This window comes from Cinclus cinclus, chromosome 20 (genome assembly GCF_963662255.1).
Source record: "Cinclus cinclus chromosome 20, bCinCin1.1, whole genome shotgun sequence".
Taxonomy (NCBI): Eukaryota; Metazoa; Chordata; class Aves; order Passeriformes; family Cinclidae; genus Cinclus; species Cinclus cinclus.
Window position 1 is genome coordinate 2,397,995 of NC_085065.1, and position 20,040 is coordinate 2,418,034.

At 47.9% G+C, this 20,040-nt stretch overlaps 1 protein-coding gene across 1 annotated transcript in view; it reads right to left on the minus strand.

Annotated features, from left to right (window-relative positions):
- Positions 1-20,040, minus strand: part of DNAH9 (dynein axonemal heavy chain 9) — a 159,724-nt gene that overhangs the window by 38,549 nt on the left and 101,135 nt on the right. The window contains exons 56-59 of the mRNA XM_062506548.1: positions 19,215-19,379; positions 16,257-16,397; positions 13,882-14,052; positions 12,757-12,879 (exon numbers count right to left, since the gene is read on the minus strand). Of these exons, the coding sequence (XP_062362532.1) occupies positions 12,757-12,879; positions 13,882-14,052; positions 16,257-16,397; positions 19,215-19,379 (600 nt within the window). The remainder of the gene's footprint in view (positions 1-12,756; positions 12,880-13,881; positions 14,053-16,256; positions 16,398-19,214; positions 19,380-20,040) is intronic.

Sequence of the window (20,040 nt, forward strand, 5' to 3'; positions counted from 1 at the left end):
ATTTTGGCATCAACCAACACGTCCTGTTCATCACCCAGAAAGGGAAGAATTCTCCTCTCCTGTTTGGAAAAAATCACAGGTAACAAGGACTTGCTACTGCCAGTTATCCCAGAAATTACTGATTTGGATGAGAGCTGGAAATTTGGAGCCCATGTCTGATAAGAGAATACACTGCTGGCATTCCCATGAGCTACATGTTCTCCTTACTGATTCCACAGAAACGAGGAGAATTGTGCAGCAAAACCCACAGCAGCTGCTAAAAAAAACATGCTGAACAAACACTCAGACATGCCATGCTCACCACAATTCTTTTTTAAAGGGATTTCACAGTTGGAATATTAATTCCAACAGAAGCACAGAATGGTTTGGGTTGGAAGGGACCTTGAAGGTTTCCTTGTTCCAGCCCCTTTACCATGGACTGGGTCATGCACACACTGTTGCTTTTCCGTCCCTGTTCCCCCATTCACATCCCTGTGAGACACCACAACACTGAGCCTTCCCCCATTTCATGGTGACCACGGTGCCAGGAACCTCCACAAGCACAGGGCACATGTAAAAATGTGGTGCTATCTCTGTTCAAGCATTCAGCCCATCCAGAATCATGATAAAATTCAAATTATTTGGTTTCTACTTGCCAAATGCACATGAAGATTAACTTCTTGATGCTACAAGTCTGTAGCAAGAACAGGCTACAGACTGAAGAATGCCCCCAAAAAGGCAGCCCAGCAAGGCATTAACTAAATTAAAATTACAATGAAAATGTAGTTGGATTTTGTAGCTAGAAAGTGGCAACTATAAATGTTATGCAGACAAGTGAAGAATCCAAATTTTCTTTCAGACAAGTGGAGGCAGAACACATTGCAGAGCTCATAAGTTTCTTCTGGATTTGAGAAAAATTCTCACTGAAACAAACATCTTCATTTTGCATAATCTGGAGCTGGGAACAGCTGAACATGAAATGGAAAAGACAAGTGAAGGATAAAAGTGAATGAGCTGTTTTCTACAGAAAGAGAAGGGAATCAGAGCCAAGCAGAAGCTGCTTGATGAGCAGAGGTGTCCCCCCCCCAGTGCTCCTGCTCCCACCCCACACAGCCTCACTGTGGGAGCACCTGAGCAAACCCTTTTGGAAATGCTGTTTTCACACATTTTCAGATGAACTGGGAAGATCCACCCTTGCACAGGAAAGCCATTGAAGGGCCCTGGCAGAGGTGGGAGGGATTGCCTGGGATGCGCTGCTGTGAGGATGAAACTGTTTTAAAAATCCCACTTTTCCTCTGGAAGGTTTCCCAGTGAGAAGACAAGAGCAGTGTAAGACCTTGGCTTCCTAATACCCTGAATTTAGTCCCAGAGAGTGAAGAGAGGCAAGGAAGATGTCAGAAAAGGGGGCTTCTGATAACAAATGTCTTTGTGTTTTTAGCAGAGCGAATTACAGGATCACAGAATGGTTTGGATTTCAAGGGATCTGAGAGATCATCTCATTTCAAATCCCTGCCACGGACAGAGACACCTTCCACTGTCCCAGGCTGCTCCCAGCCCTGTGCAGCCTGACCGTGGACACTTCTAGGGATCCAGGGGCAGCCACAGCTGCTCTGGGCAGCCTGTTCCCAGGTTGAATGCCCGTGGATGGCAGAGGGGAGGAGATTGTGGAGCTGTTCCCAGAGTGTGCCATGATCCAGCACCTTTGCTGTGGATCCACTCACAGCTTCACTGAAGCAATGCTTGGAAAAACCTTCTGGAGGGTTCCAAGCTCCTACTCAGGCTGGGTCAGCCCCGGGTGTGTCCACCAAAATGTTCCAAGGTGAGCTCTCAGCCCCTCTGGGTGCCCTGCTGTAGGGCTGTGCTGTCCTTACACTAAAGCAAATGATGTTTTAAAACTGTGTTCAAACAGAACCTCCCAAGCTGCAGTTTGTCACGGTGGATCCTTAACATACACTGCCAAGATGGAGAACATGGCTCTGTCCTCTCCTGGCTGGACAAATCCCCACCTTCCCTCACAGGCTGTGTGCTCGAGGGCCAGAGCCAGAGCTCTGGGCAGAGAACTTGCAGATACTGATGCCTGTGAGATGCTGACCTGGAACAGAGGCTGCACAGTGTTAAAGCAATAAAGTAGGGATTTATTAAAAGGCCTTCAAAGGATACATATGAAAGCTAAAACATAAGGCATCAAATAAAAAACTACTTTATCTGAGAAGCTGGTGGATTCTCTCTCTGACACAGTGTGAAGAGCCCTGTTCTGCTGAAAAAGTCTCATTTTGAGATATAAACTCAAGCCCCTCCTGTTTCCAGCCACCAGAGGTGATCACAGTGTGGGCTGCAAAGACAAGAGCTCGAGTCCTCCAGCCCTTTGGATCATTTTCTATTTTGACCAATATCTTTTGTCTCTCTCAATTTCCATGACAACTCAAAGTTACACAAGTGCTTTTCATTATGTGGACAAAAATAGATACCCTGCACAGGTTGGTGTGCAGTTCCCATCTGCTGCCCCAACGTACCACTCCTGCCTGGGAACAGGGATCTGTTACTGCTGGACTAAGTTTCTTGGAAAAATTCACAACTGAGGTATTGAAAAGCAATTAATATTCACAGAAAGATTACTGATTGAAAGAGCTTTCACTCCACCGGCTTTTAAATAGAAGCATCTCCCATTAATACCGTCACTCCTAGTAAATGCTATTAACATTGTTGACTAATAAAAATTTTAGTGTTAATTTATATAATACAGAGTTTTTCTATTTGCAATTAGAACTGTTGTGATTCTGCAATATGTTGTTCAGGGAGAGAGGGAGACCATCATTCCTGATTACACATCTGTCATTTAGTCAGAAAAAAGCAATTGTTCAGTCTCCCTTGTTAACATCAGCCAAGAGACTTCTTGAAGCAGCAGCAGCCAAAGTTCTGAAGTGATATTTTAAGTAAATCACACCAAAAGTCAACAATGAGAAGATGTTTTATATAAGCACTTGCACTGAGAATTCCCAGAATTCAACATTTGCCATTGTATTACGCTCAGCCATGAGAGGTGCTGAATACATTTATTGCTGCAAGGACCAGGGCTTGGCAGGCCAGAACTTGGGGCATCATTCCTGGGAATTTCAATTTCCCACATTCAGTGCTCTGGTTTCGTGTTTTTCACAGAAATCAGGATATGGAGCTGAATTTGGAGCAAGTCCTTCTGTCACTGACATTTCTCCTCGTTAGTACAAATCCACACATGGAAACAACAGCTGGTGAATCACTCCTGTGCTCACTATCTCCATGGAATCCTCTGGATCCCTGGGAATTTGGCATGGGGATGGTCATGAGAGCTGAGCCCGTCCATGCTGTGGCACTACAAACACTCTGCTGTTCCCTGTGCCTTGGGGGGAGGAGTTCCTGGAACGCTGCCTTTGGGCAAGGTTGGGGCTGTTGCAGAATTTACAGTGGTATTGATGCCTTAAGTTTTATCTTTCATATTTTCCAGACTCTGCACTGCACTGGTGTGGGACTCTGAACTTCACACCAAGTGTTCCAAGTTCTCCTCACAGCTCAGGCACACAAAACAATCCTTTTCCAGCCCCACAGCCAAGGACAGCGCTGCAGCTTCAGCCCCAAAAAGTGCAAACAGCAGCGACTTGAGGAGAGCAATGTGGGAGGATGGGACTGCAGAACCTGGAGCTGGGCTTGGACAATGAAGCCCAAGATGGGAATGGAGCAGAACTGATCCAAGTGGGAGAACTCGTGACTCGGAGTCCACCTTGGGTCCATCTTGGGTCCATCTTGGGTCCATCTTGGCTGGAGCCACGGCCGGGCTCTTGCACTGCCCAAGGTGAATCCTTTGAATAAATCCCTGCTTTATTCCTTTGTCACTGCCCAGCCTCTGTTCCAGGGAGCCTCTCCAGGCATCACATCCACTGGGTCACAGACAATTTGGTTTTTCCCTTCAGGTTTCTCTGAGCTCCTGCTCTCAGCAGCAGTGTCTCTGAGGAGCTGAAGCGTCAGCAGCTCCGTGGGGTTCCCACGTTCCCAGCTGCAGAACTCCCCCATTCCCCCACAGCTGCAGGAAACCCAGCATGGATCAGGCAGTGGTTGTAGGGCAGGAATCCTGCATGCCACCACAGAGCCTGGGAGTGTTCACACACGACCAAGGATCTGAGGGAAGGGGAATCTTTGTGGGGACAGGGAAGAACCCATGGAGGAGAGGACACCCTCAGAATCCAGAGGAGTCTTGGAGCTCCAAAGTCTGCTGTCACTGCTGCTGCACACACCTTATCTCCTGGAGCCAGACACAGCACAACAAGTCCTGGACATTTATTAGAGGGAACACTTGCTCTGATCACTAAAAGCAACTGTTCTAGGAAACCATCTGCTCAAATTGGCCTCAAGTCTAGGTGTTGTTTCACAAGATGTTATAAAACCTTATAAAAGCCCAAACTTGTATATTAGAGCCATGTTTTCTTCCCCTTGGTTCCAAAAGGAATTATCCTTTATAAAAAAAGAGGTTGTTTTGCATTTTAAAATATTTCCATAATTTAACTTCCTCAGAGTCACCTGGCTAGACAACAGCTCTGGGGCAAGGCAGGACAAAAGCACCTCACTGCTGTGTCCTGGACTGACACTAACAGGGTGAAAATAAAACAGAGGTAGTAAAGGCAGAGCTGCCAGAACACACCAAATACCCCGTTATCCACCTCCCCACCAGCCACAAGACAGAAGAAAATCAAGATAAAGGAATTTGAGTGGTTTTGTAAAAGCTGTCATTATGTTTTGAGGCTTCAGGTTGTATCTGGTTTTTACTTTCAGTTTTTACTTGTATATCTTGCTTGTCTTTAAAAAAAATTTTTGTACCTCTGCTTTAAAAAATTACATTCTGTAGGGAACACAATGAGCATCAAACATCTCTCTATAAATTCACACAACCTGACAACACTGGAAAGAAATGATATTTAATATTCTCCCAGTTTTAATAATCTGTGAGATGATTAAATCCTGGTGATTAGTCACAATTTCACTTGCAGGACTAAGGAGCTGTGGAATTTATGAATTGAATTACACAGCTTTTAAGCAGAGATCCACAGAGGTCCTTGGTGTCTGTCTGTGGGCTTGAGGGGTTTCAAGTGGCTCGTGGATGAATTCTGTGGTGGGCTGTGGTGACCATGGTGGGATTCAGGAGAAGGTTGGACTTGGGGATCTTGAAGATCTTTTCCAACCTTAACGACTCTACAATTCTGTGATTCCCCCAAGCACTTTGTAAAGGTCTTACTCTGTCCATGGGGACTGCTTCTGTAAGTTCCAGTAAACATTCGTAATTCCTTCCTTTCATTTTCTGCAGCTGGCTCAGGAGTCTTTAGGAAAACCAGCATCCCCACAGCTGGAAAATGACAGCTCCTGGAAGAATGGCAAAGCCAGACCTGCACCTGGCTTCAATTGATAGATTGGATCATTCAGGAAAAAGACATATAGGCAGATGAATTGCTCCATTTAAATACTATTGTTAACTAGAGGAATTAATGGAGCAGATGATGGATTATTTACAATCTCTCCCATCCTAGGTTTTGGGTTGCATTATTCATACACAGAAGGTGTTATTTTCTGTTTAGATGCCCTACCTGAATAATTTAACTCATAAGAAAAATCTCCAAAGGTGAAAATAAAGATTTGATGGGGTTTGTCAAGCTTCAATCACCTTTCAACACAAAAATGTTATTTTAACCCTCCTTATTTCTTTCATAAAAGCTGACTGACAAGCTCAAGGCACTGTATACCCCTGTCTCCCTTCAAACTCCTCCTTGCTGCTTCTCCATTTCAATAGGGACAGAAGGTGTGCAGGACCTCACACATCACTGTACAAACCTACCCTGTTTATCTGCAGGGTCCCAGGGCATCACAACATCCAGGGTGGACACCACAAGCAGTCTGATGAGTGATGAGTTGGATCTCAGCACCTTTCCTGGGAAAATTCCCAGTGAAATTATCATAAATTAGGGAACAACGGCTTCAGCACTCATCTCCTTCCTACCAGTGTGTTCTTAGAGCCAGCTCCACATGATGGGAAAGGTCAATAACAGAAATGAGACTTAGTCACAATCTTTGTATTCTCGTTGCTTACAACCACCCACCATGTTTCCCTCATTTTGCCTGAGATGTTTTCCAGATGGGTTCATGGTGACATTTTCTCTGCATTTTCTAAAAAGGTTGTTCAAGTGGGTTTGAGAACGGGCCTTGCAAAGTCAGGCTGTTCTCCCAAAACATGTTTTCCATCTTTTCTCTTCACTCTCAACAAATCAGGGACACACAGCCAGAACCAGAAGCTGGGCATGGGTCCCCGAGGGCAGGTGGTACTTGTGTATTTCTGAAAACTTTCCTGGATTTGGTTGTTATAAATCCCAGATGGGCCAACACAGAGCAAAACTGAAAGAGAAAAGATGTCCCGTTGTCTGCAAGAATTCAGCTGGAGAAGCTGTTCCAGATGTCCCCTGCTGGAAAGCTCTCAAGATCCATCGTTCTGTCCTGATAAATCCACGCAGATGTGGACTTGTCCTCTGATGAGACTTCTTCACTGTGATGGTCTCTCCTGAGGTTTCATGTGGCACCAGAGCAGGACTGGCCTCAAGAACAGGTGAGAGAGGGAATGAGCTGCAGAGCTGCTCCTCGCAGAGCTGGGGCACCCAGCCCCGAGATCCTCCCCAGCCTTGCTCCCAGAACCTCAGGGATGGAGCTGCAGCACCCTGCCCTGGGTCGCAGACACTTTCCACTGCCTGCTGTGAATATTCCCTGCATATTTCTTCTCATTACTGACACAGGGAGCCAACTGCTTTTTCCCTTCCAGAGGGCACTCTTGGAGATCAGACCCTCCTGACCTCTCAGTTTTGAGGAGCTCAGATGTAACTTTACCCCTTTCCCTCTCCTCAGTCTCTTCTCAAAGTTGTGTTTTCGGGTGTCTGGCACTTCTTACCACTCCCCTCTGTCCTGTCCCCACAAGGTCCACACCTTGGAATGCAACACCCAAAGATCACTCCAGACTGCAGCAGAGGCTTGGCCAGCTCTGAGTGAAGGGCAGAGGGTGCCCCAGGGCTCTGGAGTACTGGGGTCCACTGATGTTCTGTGCTGACATTGTGGGAATGGAACACGGACCATGAGAACCTCCAAAAAAGGCTGTCTCGTGTCCCCCAAACCAGGGAAACCTCTGTTTTTATCCCCAAGGTTCCAGAGGTCACTGCCAGTCAAAGTCGTGCACTGTGTCTGCAATCTCCACAGCTCCTCTTGTGAACCACCACAGCCAGGGAAAGGAGACAGGGAGAGGGCTCTGCCACACAATGAGCAGTGAGGAACTCCAACAGGTTCTGGAGTACTGAATCAGAGAATTGTCCGGGTTAAAAAGGACTCCTAACATAACCTGGTCCTCAAATGCCACATCCACATGGCCGTTCCCTCTCCTCCTGTCCCTGTTCCCTGGAGCAGAGCCCGACCCCCCTGGTTGTCCCCTCCTGTCAGGGAGTTGTGCAGAGCCACAAGTTCCCCCTGAGCCTCCTTTTCTCCAGGCTCAGCCCCTTTCCAGCTCCCTCAGCCTCTCCTGGAGCTCCAGCCCCTTCCCCAGCTCCATCCCCTTCCCTGGACACGCTCCAGCCCCTCCATGTCCTTCCTGTCCTTCCTGTCCCAGGGCTGTCCCCAGCACTGGAGGTGTCCCAGCAGTGCCAGCACAGGGGATGGGCACTGCCGTGGCCCTGCTGCCACAGCCCAGGTGCCACTGGCCTCTTGCTCACCTGGGCACACCTGTATTCATGTACAGCCTCTGTCTCAAGCACCCCAAGGGCCTTTCCCAGTTTTCCATCCCCTCTGCCCCAGCCTGGGGTTGGTGTGACCCAAGGGGAGGATGAAGCCATTACTTCCCTTTCCTTCCATTTAGAGGGTAAGAGGCTTTTACATTACAAATGCTCAGCTGTCAGCAGGTTTTGTGTCAAGGCGGATTGAGAGGGAAAGACAGAGGCTGTAGAGCATCCAGAAAACTCAATTTCCACTCCGCAATCAAACCGACAAAGTGCGTCCTTAAATATTTGATGCGATCACAATCTCTGCCATATTTCAGATAAGCATCAGATTGTTAGCCAGCAGGTTAGAAAAGAAAAAGGGGAAAAAAAGGTAAAACCTTCTAAAGCAGCATTTCTGTGAGACATTGGGAATATTTCTCTAAGACTTGATACAGAGGACAGAAAAATGTCCTTAGGAAACTTCTAGATGAGAGCAGATAAATGCCCATTGAAGTGTCACAATCAATGTTTTCTATCAAAGATGCTCTAAAAGGCTGTACATCTGAAGAACTGAGTTAATGGAAGATATTTAATTAAGACTATGATTTTCTGGCATAATAATAATTCTGAAAGTAGAAGGGAAGCTGTGAGCTGCGAGCCTTTCCTGTCTGACCAGCCTGATCAAAGGACATTGCATATGCACAAAGAGCACAATGTATGCAGCAGATTGTGTCACAATGAATCTTGGAGAAGAATGAAAAATTTCCTCATCTAAAAAGTGCAAGAAGTGAAAGTTGGAAGAGAGATTTTTATTCTTTTGTCCAAAAAAAATTTCCAGTTTTCTTAAATGCAAAAATCTATGATTCGGTATTTTATCTCATAAGCCACATACGCAATCTTATCATCTGCATTCTGCAAAATTATAAATATGGAGTTAATATACGACTTTGTCTAGGGCTGTTCTCCTCCTCGAAAGCTGAATTCAGTATTTAGAGCTCATTATTCAACATCACATTTATTAAACAATGCCCTTTCAGTGGCGTTTTCATATCTACATAATGAAAATTCTTCCTCTTCAGAAAAAGATGAGGGAAATGATTGGGATAAGAAGTAATCCAAGCTGGCCAGGTGTACTCCTGCTGTGCATTAACTCGCTGCACTTATCCCACGGGACACATCTGCATTCTGCACTGAAGAGACACGGCAGGAAATATCACAAAGGAAATCAGGCTGGGAAAATGCTCATCCCAGACCAGGCTGCTGGGAGCAGCTGGACACGGGGACAGCCACGTGCCCCACGAGGAGCCAGGGACCACAGGGCAGCATGGAGGAGCTGGAGTTGGGAGAACTCAGCAACTGGGTTTACTGGGGTCCAGGGACCCCTCCAGAACAGCCCTCACCTTCTCCTGGTTTTGGTTTTGGCCAAGGCAGCCTGGCAGTGAAGACCAGGAGGGCACAGCCACTGGCTCCATCAGCAGTGGTGGGGCTGGAGAAGAGCCCAGCTTGCCCAGGGGATGCTCAGGTGGTCTCTGCCAGGCACAGATCCCTGGCAACACCAGCCCGGTCTGGGAAGAAGGTGGGACTGTGCCATGTGTGAGGCTGTGCCTGAGCCCCTGCTGGGCACAGGGTCTAAGCTCAGACCTAAACCCACAGCCACATGGCTGCTCCAGAGGAAGGCTGAGTCAGACTTGGGCACAAGGAGTTTCTGCCTGTGGGTCTCGGAGCCCAGCACAGCAAGGGGAAGGTGCTGCTCCCTCCCTGCTGAACTGCTCTTCAGTCTGTGCCTCCAGAAGGTGACCAGGCACAGCTCAGGGTGAGCCACACAATTTGCCAGTGTCCTGCTGGCTTACCTTTGGCTTTGGTGAACTCTCCTGCTCTCAGGAAATGGCTGGGCATGACCCATGGCAGGACACTGCAGGGCTGCCCACGGGAGGTGAGCTGGCTCTGGTTTGGGAGTTTCACTGTGTGCACTCAGGTGTTGCCAGGGCAGAAAACAACTGCTGGTTCATCTTACTGGTTAATCTGGATAAAGTCTGAAAGACCGAGCAAACCTAAAACCAAATTGTGTCACTTCACTGTCATGCTCAGAGAAGAGCCGTGACAGGAGCTGTCTGTCTTTGCCCTGGGGATCACCAAGAACAGCTCAACAGGGCAGCCTGGGCTTCACATAGGGTTCAAGGGACCACAGAGCATCAAGTCAGAGATGAATTCAGACAGTACTCACCCTCCAGAGGACAATCTCTGCATGGATTCTCTATTAATTCAATCACACCACGAGAATTCCCAAATGGCATTTGCACCTGGCTGTGGCCACAGCTCCAGCAGCAGCAACACTGTGCTCTGAGGTGTGTCCACACGTTTACTGGCAAGGAAACCACCAGCCAAGCCAGGAGAAATGGCCAGCTGTGCATGGACACCGAAAATATTTTCAGAAGTACGAACAGAAATAAAAATTTTCAAGGCAGACACTGGGAACACAGAGGGGGAGAAGAGTACAACAGGCTGCAATAAAGGAAATTGAAAAGAGGCAGAAAAGCTCATTATAGGAGCAAAAGAACACTTTTGCCTTCTCGAGGGATCACTGCTAAGCCCCTGCAAATGAGAGGCCTTAGGACTGAAATGACCAACTCCACTGAGCACCAAAGCCACTCAGCAAAGGAACTGCTTTAATTAAATGACAACATTCTGTCCCTTTCCTGCTCTCAGCTAACCCTCAGGAAGCCAGAGGCAGGATTGGCACCGAGGCAATGACTGTGCCCTTTGCTAACACCTCCCCTGCTCCAGAGCCAAGCAAAGCTCCTCCACAGGGGCTCCACAGGTACCATTCCCTCCCACACATCTGACTGATGAACAGAATCAAGCCAAGCTCAGAGCAGCTTTTCTCACCCTTTAGCTTGAATTCAATTCCTGTTTCAGCTTTAAAGAAGCACCAAAGAGCCTAAAATGTGCCTATTTGCCCAGATCTATCAGCAGATATAATAAAAGTTATTAACTTCCCCTACAAACCATATCCTTGTGGCCAGGGCTGTGGATTTCTTCATCCAGGGGTGAATACCAACCTTTTCTGGCACCCAGGTTACAGCAAAAGGCTCTGTGAAACTTTGTGCTGAACTTGAAAGAAGCTGGAAAGCTAAATCATAAATGAGTGTTGCCTTAAATGAGATGCTACAGCACCATGAGCTGCAAACAGCCACGCAACTGCAAAGGATTATTGGCCTCTATATATTATTAATCAACAACAATAAATAATAAGCCAAGCCACACAAGGCCAGTTACGTGCCCAGAGCCTTCAACATTTAATGAGGTTTCCTTGGAAGTTAATGTGCCCAAAGTGGGAGGCTCAGAATGGGCCACAAATATCAATATTGATTTCTTTTGGCACTATCTTGGCCAGAACCCCCTGGCAAAAGGAGTCCTTTGGGCTGGAGCATTTGCAATGTTCTGTGAAAAATCATCAGAATGCTAAATTTCATTTCGAATTTGAAATATAAATCTGAAGTGTACTTTGCTCAAGCTTTGTTGAAGAAACAATTTATTATAGCATTTAATCTTCTTGATATAAGAAAAGGAGATTTTAGTCTGCTAATAAGCTGCGTAGAAGCCATGACTAATTAACCTAATTATAGCAGTCTGTGACAAAACATGATTTTACTAAACCCAGGCCTCAAGTAACTAGAATTGCCAAAATCTCAAAGGCTAATAAACCAGCAGACATCAACACAAACACTAATAAAAGTTGACATCAACCATATTATTTATAATAAAATCAATATTACAGTCATCACAAAAAACAATCTGAAGGGTATTCAGTATCTGATAATGCAGAATTTGTTATCATGAAATTAGTGCAGATTACTGGGCAGTGACTCCTGGAGATGTGCAGTTCCTGGGATGCAGGCTGAGGACACCTGAGATGTGCAGCACACCTGGAAACCTTCCCATGCACAGCAGCATTTGTGCATCACATTTTCCACCTCAAGCACAAAGCCACAAGGCCCAAAGCCACAGTGGGAAAGGGAGTCTGTGTGGGAAGGGCTGTCTGGAAAGGAATCACACCGGGAACAGGAAAGGCCATTTCAGCCCCACAGAGTGGGACTGGCAGCACAGGAGGGGAGACCTCACAAAGAAAACTCACTGCAAACCCAGCAGGTGTTTGTTTGGAGAATGTACCACCCACAGGCAGGCGGCCAAGGCATCCTTGGGCACGACAGGAGTAATAGAGACTCACAGAATCATAAAGGTTGGAAAAGATCTCTAAGATCACCACGTCCAACAAGCACCAGCACTAAGCCGTGTCCTCAAGTCCCACAACAAAAAAAAATGCTGTAAATAAAATTGATTCTTACATCAGCACAGGAGCCAGAGACTGATCAGCACCACAGTCAAACAAGAGACACAATCCCAGCTCCAGCAAGGTGGGAATGAACAGGCCCAAGGTAGAGAATATTTGGATCTTTTTCAGAAAACAAACCCCACCCTGAACCCCACCCTGCTGAATCAGGTCCAAACCCAGCACAATGCACATGTGTTGACAAAGAGGAGCAAGTATGGGATAATTCTCATCTCTTTGGGATGCTTTTCCTCCCCTCTCATTCCAAACACGTGGCACGTATCAGACCTGCCCAGTCCCATGACAGAATTTCCCTGCAGGTCTGTCAGCTGTCACAGCTCCAACCCCAGAATATCCCTGTGGAAATTCCCACTTCTTCCCACTTCTTCCCACAGGATATCTCCATGTCCTTTACAAACCACAGCCACAAACCCCTGAGGATATTCTCAGTCTGGTCTAACAGGGAGAAGCCGAAATCTCAGAGGGAATTGAGAGGGAACTGTGTGTCTTGGGGACACACACGAGGGCACAGGAAGAGCCCTCAAAATCAGTGTTGGACATACAGAATTCTCCATGTCTGTGGCCTTGTTGTGCTGCCCCTCAAAGGCAGACCTTTGTTCACCAAATACTACAAGAACCCTCTGAAGGGCTGAAAGGTTTTTAGAGGAGATAAAGGGAGCTGATTTCCCAAGATTCAGGTACCTTGATTCCTCCCCAGGAATGGTCAGACAGGAACTCCACAGGGCTTGTGACTCCAGGCTGTGCTGGGTATCTGAGCAGGAAATCCAGTTCTGCTGGGTCGATTTCTTTATTCATCAGAAGTATCTGTAATTCCAAACAAACAAGATATCCTAGAGCAGCCAAGATCCAGAGCAGCAACAAACTCCAGCAGATGAATTATTCAATTAATGTCCTTGAAAAATGTGTGGCTAAAAGGTACATGTGTACATGTAAATGTGTGGGCTGAGTTGGAAAAGTGTGATGGACACAGGTAGGTGCTCTGAGTGTCCCAAAAGAGGACCAGGAATGAGTGTGGAGATTTGCAACAGGACAGGAAAAAAGTTGGGAAAACCACGTGGTAAAGGCTGAGTTCCAGGTGGGTGGGGAGCACCCTAAGGAGAAGACCCCAGCAGCAGAGCCAGATTGGACACTAAAAATTACACAAACACCGTGCGCATGGGGCAGCAGCTCTGCAGCAAGCTCTGCTTTAGGTTCAATGCAAGAGGCCTTCCAGGCCAGTTTGCTTTGCCTTTTCTTGCAGGTCCTGCGAGCAGGAATTACTCTCAAAAATAACATTTGTCAGCGTAATTCAAATCCAACGCAACATCTGTGCCTGTTATTGGCAGGAATAAATCCTGTGAGGAGCAGCTGAGGAGCTGGAAAGGGGCTCAGCCTGGAGAAAAGGAGGCTCAGGGGGAACTTGTGGCTCTGCACAACTCCCTGACAGGAGGGGACAGCCAGGGGGGATTTGGGATCTGCTCCAGGGAACAGGGACAGGAGGAGAGGGAATGGCCTCAGGCTGGGCAGGGGGGGCTCAGGGTGGACAGCAGCAGGAATTTCCCCATGGAAAGGGAGGTCAGGAATTGGAAATGCCCAGGGAGGTTTGGAGTGCCCATCCCTGGAGGGGTCCAAGGAACTGCTGGATGTGGCAGTCAGAGCTCTGGTCTGGGGACAAGGTGAGGATCAGGGTGGATTCATTGGTCTGGGAGGGCTTTTCCAGCCTGGATGATTCTGTGACTCCAAGAGAGGCAGACAAGACAATCAAGCTGGCAGCCCCTGTATGGGCTGCTCTGGCACTAAGCCCTGGCACACAGGTGGTGCTGGTACCTGGAAGGTGAGCTGGGCACTGAAGGTCAGTTTGTCCCTCTCAAAGAGCCCCCGGGCTGTGTACTGGAACACGGAGAAGGTGATGCTGTCAGTGAGGCTCAGCACCCGCCCTGGCAGGCTATCAGCAGGAGCTGCCCTCTTGATGGCCTTCTGGAAAACCCCATGGAATGCCTGGGAGGGGAGACACAGCGAGAAGAGTGAGTGGGAGATGCCCTTTGCACACCCCGGGTGCCCCTGAGATGTCACAGCGATGCCAGCTCAGGTCCTGCATCACAGGGAACACTCAGAGACCAACCTCTGCTTGTGGCTGCTCCTCAGGGACACAGAGCCTGGCAGAGGGGACATCCCCTGGGACACAGAGCCTGGCAGAGGGGACATCCCCTGGGACACAGACAGGGAACAGGGAACTCCAACACAAGGGTTCAGGAAATGTTTCTGTGCCCAGTGTGCCACACTGGGATGACACAGCCACTTTCTCTGCAAATGTGGAGCCAGCAGAGGGAAGTTCCCAGAGGAAATGGATTCCAGAATGGTTTCCATGGGAAAAAACTCCAACCAAAGCCCATCCAGTGCCACCCCTGCCATGGCAGGGACACCTTCCACTGTCCCAGGCTGCTCCAAGCCCCAATGTCCAACCTGGCCTTGGGCACTGCCAGGGATCCAGGGGCAGCCACAGCTGCTCTGGGAAATCCATCCCAGCCCTTTCCCACTCTCCCTGGGAACAATTCCTTCCCAATATCCCATCCATCCCTGTCCTGTGGCAGTCTGAAGACATTCCCTTTGTCCTGTCACTCCATGCCTTGTTCCCAGTCCCTCTCCAGCTCTCCTGGAGCCCATTTAGGCCCTGGAAGGGGCTCTTAGGGCTCCATGGAGTTTTCTCCCAGTCTGGCTCCATAAAGGGGCTCCAGCTCTTGGATCATGCCCATGGCCTCTACTGGACCTGCTCAATCATGTCCACACCTTTCCTGTGCTGAGAACCCCTGCCCTGGACACTACTCTGGTGGGGTCTTATCAGAGTGGAACAGAGGAGGAAAGCCCATCTCCTATTGCCCAAAGATTTCAACTCATAGAAGAGCAACTCCTCCAAATATACAAATAATAATAATAATAAAAATAAATATTTAAAGTGTTTTCCTGTCTGGATCCTGCAAAGGACTGTCTGAGGAGGGCAGGGAGCAGTGAGCTGAAGCAGTCATTGAAGTCCACTCAAGAGTGGGTGTCTGCATCAAGAACAACTCTCTTACATAAGAGCTTAAGGATTATAGCAACAAAATTTCTGATCTAAATGAGAAAAGACAAAAAAAACTTTCAGAGTCATCCAAATTAAAAGCATGAGCAAATTATTAAATGCAACTGGATAAAGGAAATTAACAAGAGCATAAAGCCCAAGCTCTGGTTGGCAATGCAAAGGCTCTGTGTACTGGGCCTGGCTAAAGGAAATAACCAGGCCAATACCCATTGATGGCACCAACTGGACAAGGCATGACTGTGTTGGCAGCCTTGTTTTTAGGGTTCTACAAAGGAAAAATGATGCCTCAACAAATTAAAGTAACATTGATACTGAATGCATTATTAAATAATTGCAGAATGCGTTTTCCTGCTTAACGTTTCTTTAAATTGTGTTAAAACATGCTGCAGAGAAGCACATAAATCTTTGTGTTCTAATTTATAATGGGCTCCCAGCTGTGTGGCAAGTATTCCAAAATCATCCCTGTGCATCTTTACACAATGTTTTATGATCTGTCATCAAAATTTATTAGATAAAACATTTCCCCCAACAATTTTCTATGTATTTATACACGCTACTAATGTTCACTGGAAAACATAAAACAAACTAACTACGGGAGACACAGATGAAAGGTGAAACCTCAGGATCCCCTGTATCTATTGTGTATGGGCGAGGGATGAATCTTTCAAAAGGCACAAAAGATATTCTCTACATTTTTTCTCATAAAATTACTTCAACAGACGAGTCATAGATATCAAAAGGAAAAGCTTCTTTGAGGATGAGGCTCACCATTTTGTAGTCTCTCCTCAATTCCTTTTTTCAGGTCACTTGTCAAGGTAAGAAATTGTTTGGAAGAAGCTGTAGACCAAGATGCTCATTTAACCCTCCATTACCCAAAATACCTTTCTTATATGACAAAAAGAAAAGTTTTCCATTTTATAGAATATTACTGCTGCAACTTTTTCTAGACAGCATTTGGAGCAACCTGGAACAGTGGAAGGTGGCACTAACCATGGCAGGGGTGGAACAGGATTGGCTTTAGCCCCGTCCAACTGAAAGCTTGTGTGATTCTGTGACACTGTAACTCTGCAACTCCCCTTTGATGAACCCCACAAAGAGAAGGCAGGAGGGCAGAGAGGGCAGGTACCTTCAGGGAGAACTGGTACATGGGGTGGATGGTGTGGAGCTCATTCATGATGAAGTAGAGCAGGGCAGCACGGCAGGCAGCAGGTCTGTACTGCTCCCTGGCCTCATTAATCCTGGCTTCTGTCACCTTAAACTCCTGCACCTGCAAGGAGACACAACAGAACTCCTGTCAGAACACCCCTGCAGCCTTGGCTGTGATGCCTTAAGTTTTATCTTTCATATTTCCAGAGTCTGCACTGCACTGGTGTAAGACTCTGAACTTCACACCAAGTGTTCCAAGTTCTCCTCACAGCTCAGGCACACAAAACAATCCTTTTCCAGCCCCACAAACAAGGACAGCGCTGCAGCTTCAGCCCCAAAAAGTGCAAACAGCAGTGACTTGAGGAGAGCAATGTGGGAGGATGGGACTGCAGAACCTGGAGCTGGGCTTGGACAATGAAGCCCAAGATGGAAATGGAGCAGAACTGATCCAAGTGGGAGAACTCGTGACTCGGAGTCCACCTTGGGTCCACCTTGGGTCCATCTTGGGTCCATCTTGGGTCCATCTTGGCTGGAGCCACGGCCGGGCTCTTGCACTGCCCAAGGTGAATCCTTTGAATAAATCCCTGCTTTATTCCTTTGGCACTGCCCAGCCTCTGTTCCAGGGAGCCTCTCCAGGCATCAGCAGAGTGGACACTGGCCACAAAGTCATCAGGGCAATCCACAAGTGACAACCATGGGTCACTTGTGACCATATCAGGCTGGAGCTGCCCTCCCCAGGATCCTTCCCCTCTGGAACCCTGCATTTAACTTCATTTTCCACGCAGTTGCCCAGTCCCCTATTTCCTGTGTCCACTCCAGATTTCTCCCTGGGTTCTCTGCTCTTTGCCAACTGGAATTGATTTTCTCATCAATGAGTTTCTCAATCAATGAGTGCTAATTGCACCCCTCCTGTGCAGGCCATTAACAAGGCTGGGCTGAGCAGCCCCAGTGCTGTTCTCAGGCAGGTTCCCCAGGGCTGAGAGCTGCTCATGTATAACAGTTCTTCTGCCTTTCCTCAGCAGCACCAAACCTCGCTGGGCAGGGCTCTCTAGTTGCTGTGAAGGACATGTGAAAAAATTCTTGGCAGAATCACCACCCCATCATCACCTCGGTCCTGCTTGTCCTTTCATTCCACCTCAGCAGCAAGAAGTGACATCCCTGAACCTCCTGGGGTTTATTTTAGTCCCTGGCTGAGGACAAACATGTCTGACACCATGGTCAGGAGCTGCTGGCAGAGTGCTGACCCAGCCAGCCCAGCAAACCATGCAAGGGGATCACAGAATCCCAGAATGTTTTGGGTTGGAAGGGATCTGACAGCTCCTCTCATTCCTCTCAGGGACACTTTCCCCTATCCCATGCTGCCCCAAGCCCTGTCCAACCTGGCCTTGGACACTTCCAGGAATGGGGAAGCCACACCTTCTCTGGGCAACCTGTGCCAGGGCTTTACCACCCTCACAGCAAAAAATTTCTTCCTAACATCTGATCTAAATAGGCCCATTTTCATCTTGAAGCTCTTCCCCTTGCCCTATCACTGCAAGAAGTCCCTCTCCAACCCTTCTCAGGCTTTCTGTGTCAGAATGAACCAGCAGAGCATCACACAGCCCCTGCTGAAACACCACAAGGTACCCTGGGCTGTCACCCGAGCTGCTGTGAGCACACATGGCTGGGGCACCCCAAGGAAGCACAAGAATGAACCTTCATCTGCTGCAGGATCTGTGAGTCCCCCATCTGTGGAATGTTTGCACATCCCCATGAGCAGTGCTGGACTTATGAGCAGTTCTGGCAAACTCAGAACCAGGGATGGGGCAGACAGATGCTCTTCATTTGTAGAGCAGGGAGGACTTCCAGAGCAAGGAAGACGTTGGCTGAACACCTTTCTTTGTGTAGACAGACCAAAAGGAATTTGAGGCTTGACTTGAACCTCTAACAAGACTCTTCCACAGCATTCCTGGTGGGGACAAACTCATAAAATCCAGGTGCAAACTCTAAAATTCATGCCTTGTTGGTACTGCTGGCAGTGAACAGCTGAACAGCACAGCTGATTTAGAAGGTGAAGCACTTCCAAAACACCTGACTTGAAGGAGATGCCAAGCTTTCTAAGTCAAAAAGTCCCTCCAACACTCCCTTTGGGGGTTCAACCAACCCCTCCCCAGGGAGCTGAATGTACCTGATGCACCACGAATGGAAAAAAAGTCCTGATTTTTAACATGGAGGGAAGGTCACTCTGTTTCTTGGTCACTGGCTGGGAAGAGAGAGGCAGTACCAGGCAGAGCATGGGCCAGTGGCTGGGGGAGGGTAAGTGCAGGCTCTGGACATGGGGGAACTGCAGAGGGAAGCAGCTGAACGTCCCCACCAGAGTCCTGGGACAATCCTGGCACAGGAACCACACCTCCCAAGCTCCCTCAGTGGCAAGGAAAAGCCTGTGGGCATTTACCTAAGCCCATGTAGGCAGCAAGGGCAGCTGGGCAGGTGGCAGTGCTCACACAGCTCACACAAATGCTAATTTATATTCTGAGGAATGGAAGGGTATGAAATACCCTTCTTCAGTTCTTTCAGATTTACTCAAGATCACAAACTCCCCAGATTGCAGTCCCTGGTCAGTACTAAAATCCAGCCTAACTGAGGCAGTGTGATGTACCCAGGATTATGCTGGAACACTTTAAAGCTGCCTTGATACAGTGTGTAAATTTTATTGTCTTCACATCAGGCACCAATGTTTTCTCTTGGTCTTAAATAGGTCATTTAACACAAAAAAAAAGCTCCAAAGAACTAAATGGCCTGGAGCTCTCCAGAATGAAGAGCATTTACAATTTATACCAATTTCTATTCCCTGCTCAGCGGACGGAGCAGAGATGGGCAGAGCAGAAGTTACATTCCACCCAGAAATCCTTGAAGGACCACAGACAAGCTTTTCTCCAGGCTATCACTGTCTTTGTACCTTCTCCACAATCTCTGCAGCTGTCCTTTTAGTGGTCTCCAGGTTCTCCACCAACGCTGTGTCTCCCAGGAAATTCCCAGATGCTGATGACAGCCGAGAGAGCAAGTTGTCCTCCAATGTTTTCAAGGTGATTTTGAATCCATTCTGTTGCTTTGTGAGATCTGACTGCAAATAATAAATTCAGGAAGTTTTAGCCATAAAGGATGTGGTAAAGTAAGGATTAATCGACTTCACATGGGAACAGGCTTCCCACTGACAACTGCCATAGTCCAGTAATGCTGATTCCTGCTCTCTGCAACGCCTGGGAATGGACAGAGTTCTGGAATCTGGGATTCCTTATCCAACAAGCTAGCAGCTCAGATAAGCCTGAAACACCACAGGAAGCACCAGGAGAACGGAGCCCTTTCGCTAGAAATGTAGAAAAAATGCTGGAAATTAATCAGGAAGAAAAGGCCTTTATCTGCATCTCAAACAATATCCGGTGTCTTTGTACCTTTCTTGGGGTCAAGTCAGCCTGGCTAGTCCCTGCTGCTCCTCAGCCCTCCTGCTGAACCTCTGCTCTCACCACTCCACCCCACAGCAGTCACACCAGCAGTGGGGAACACGGGGTTAAAACCTCATGGCAAAACCAGCAGCAAAGTCCCTTGGGTACTAATGTGAGTACGGGGAGATCTCAAGCTCAAAACTGAGGGCAAAGCCACAGCCTCTCCTGTCCTGCTCCCGTTTGTACCCTGGCCTCGAGGTCCCACTGGCACCAGTGGTTTACTGGGCTAAAGCTGGGCCTGACAAAGATGGCCAAGCAGACTCAGGCCAGTACAACTCTCCG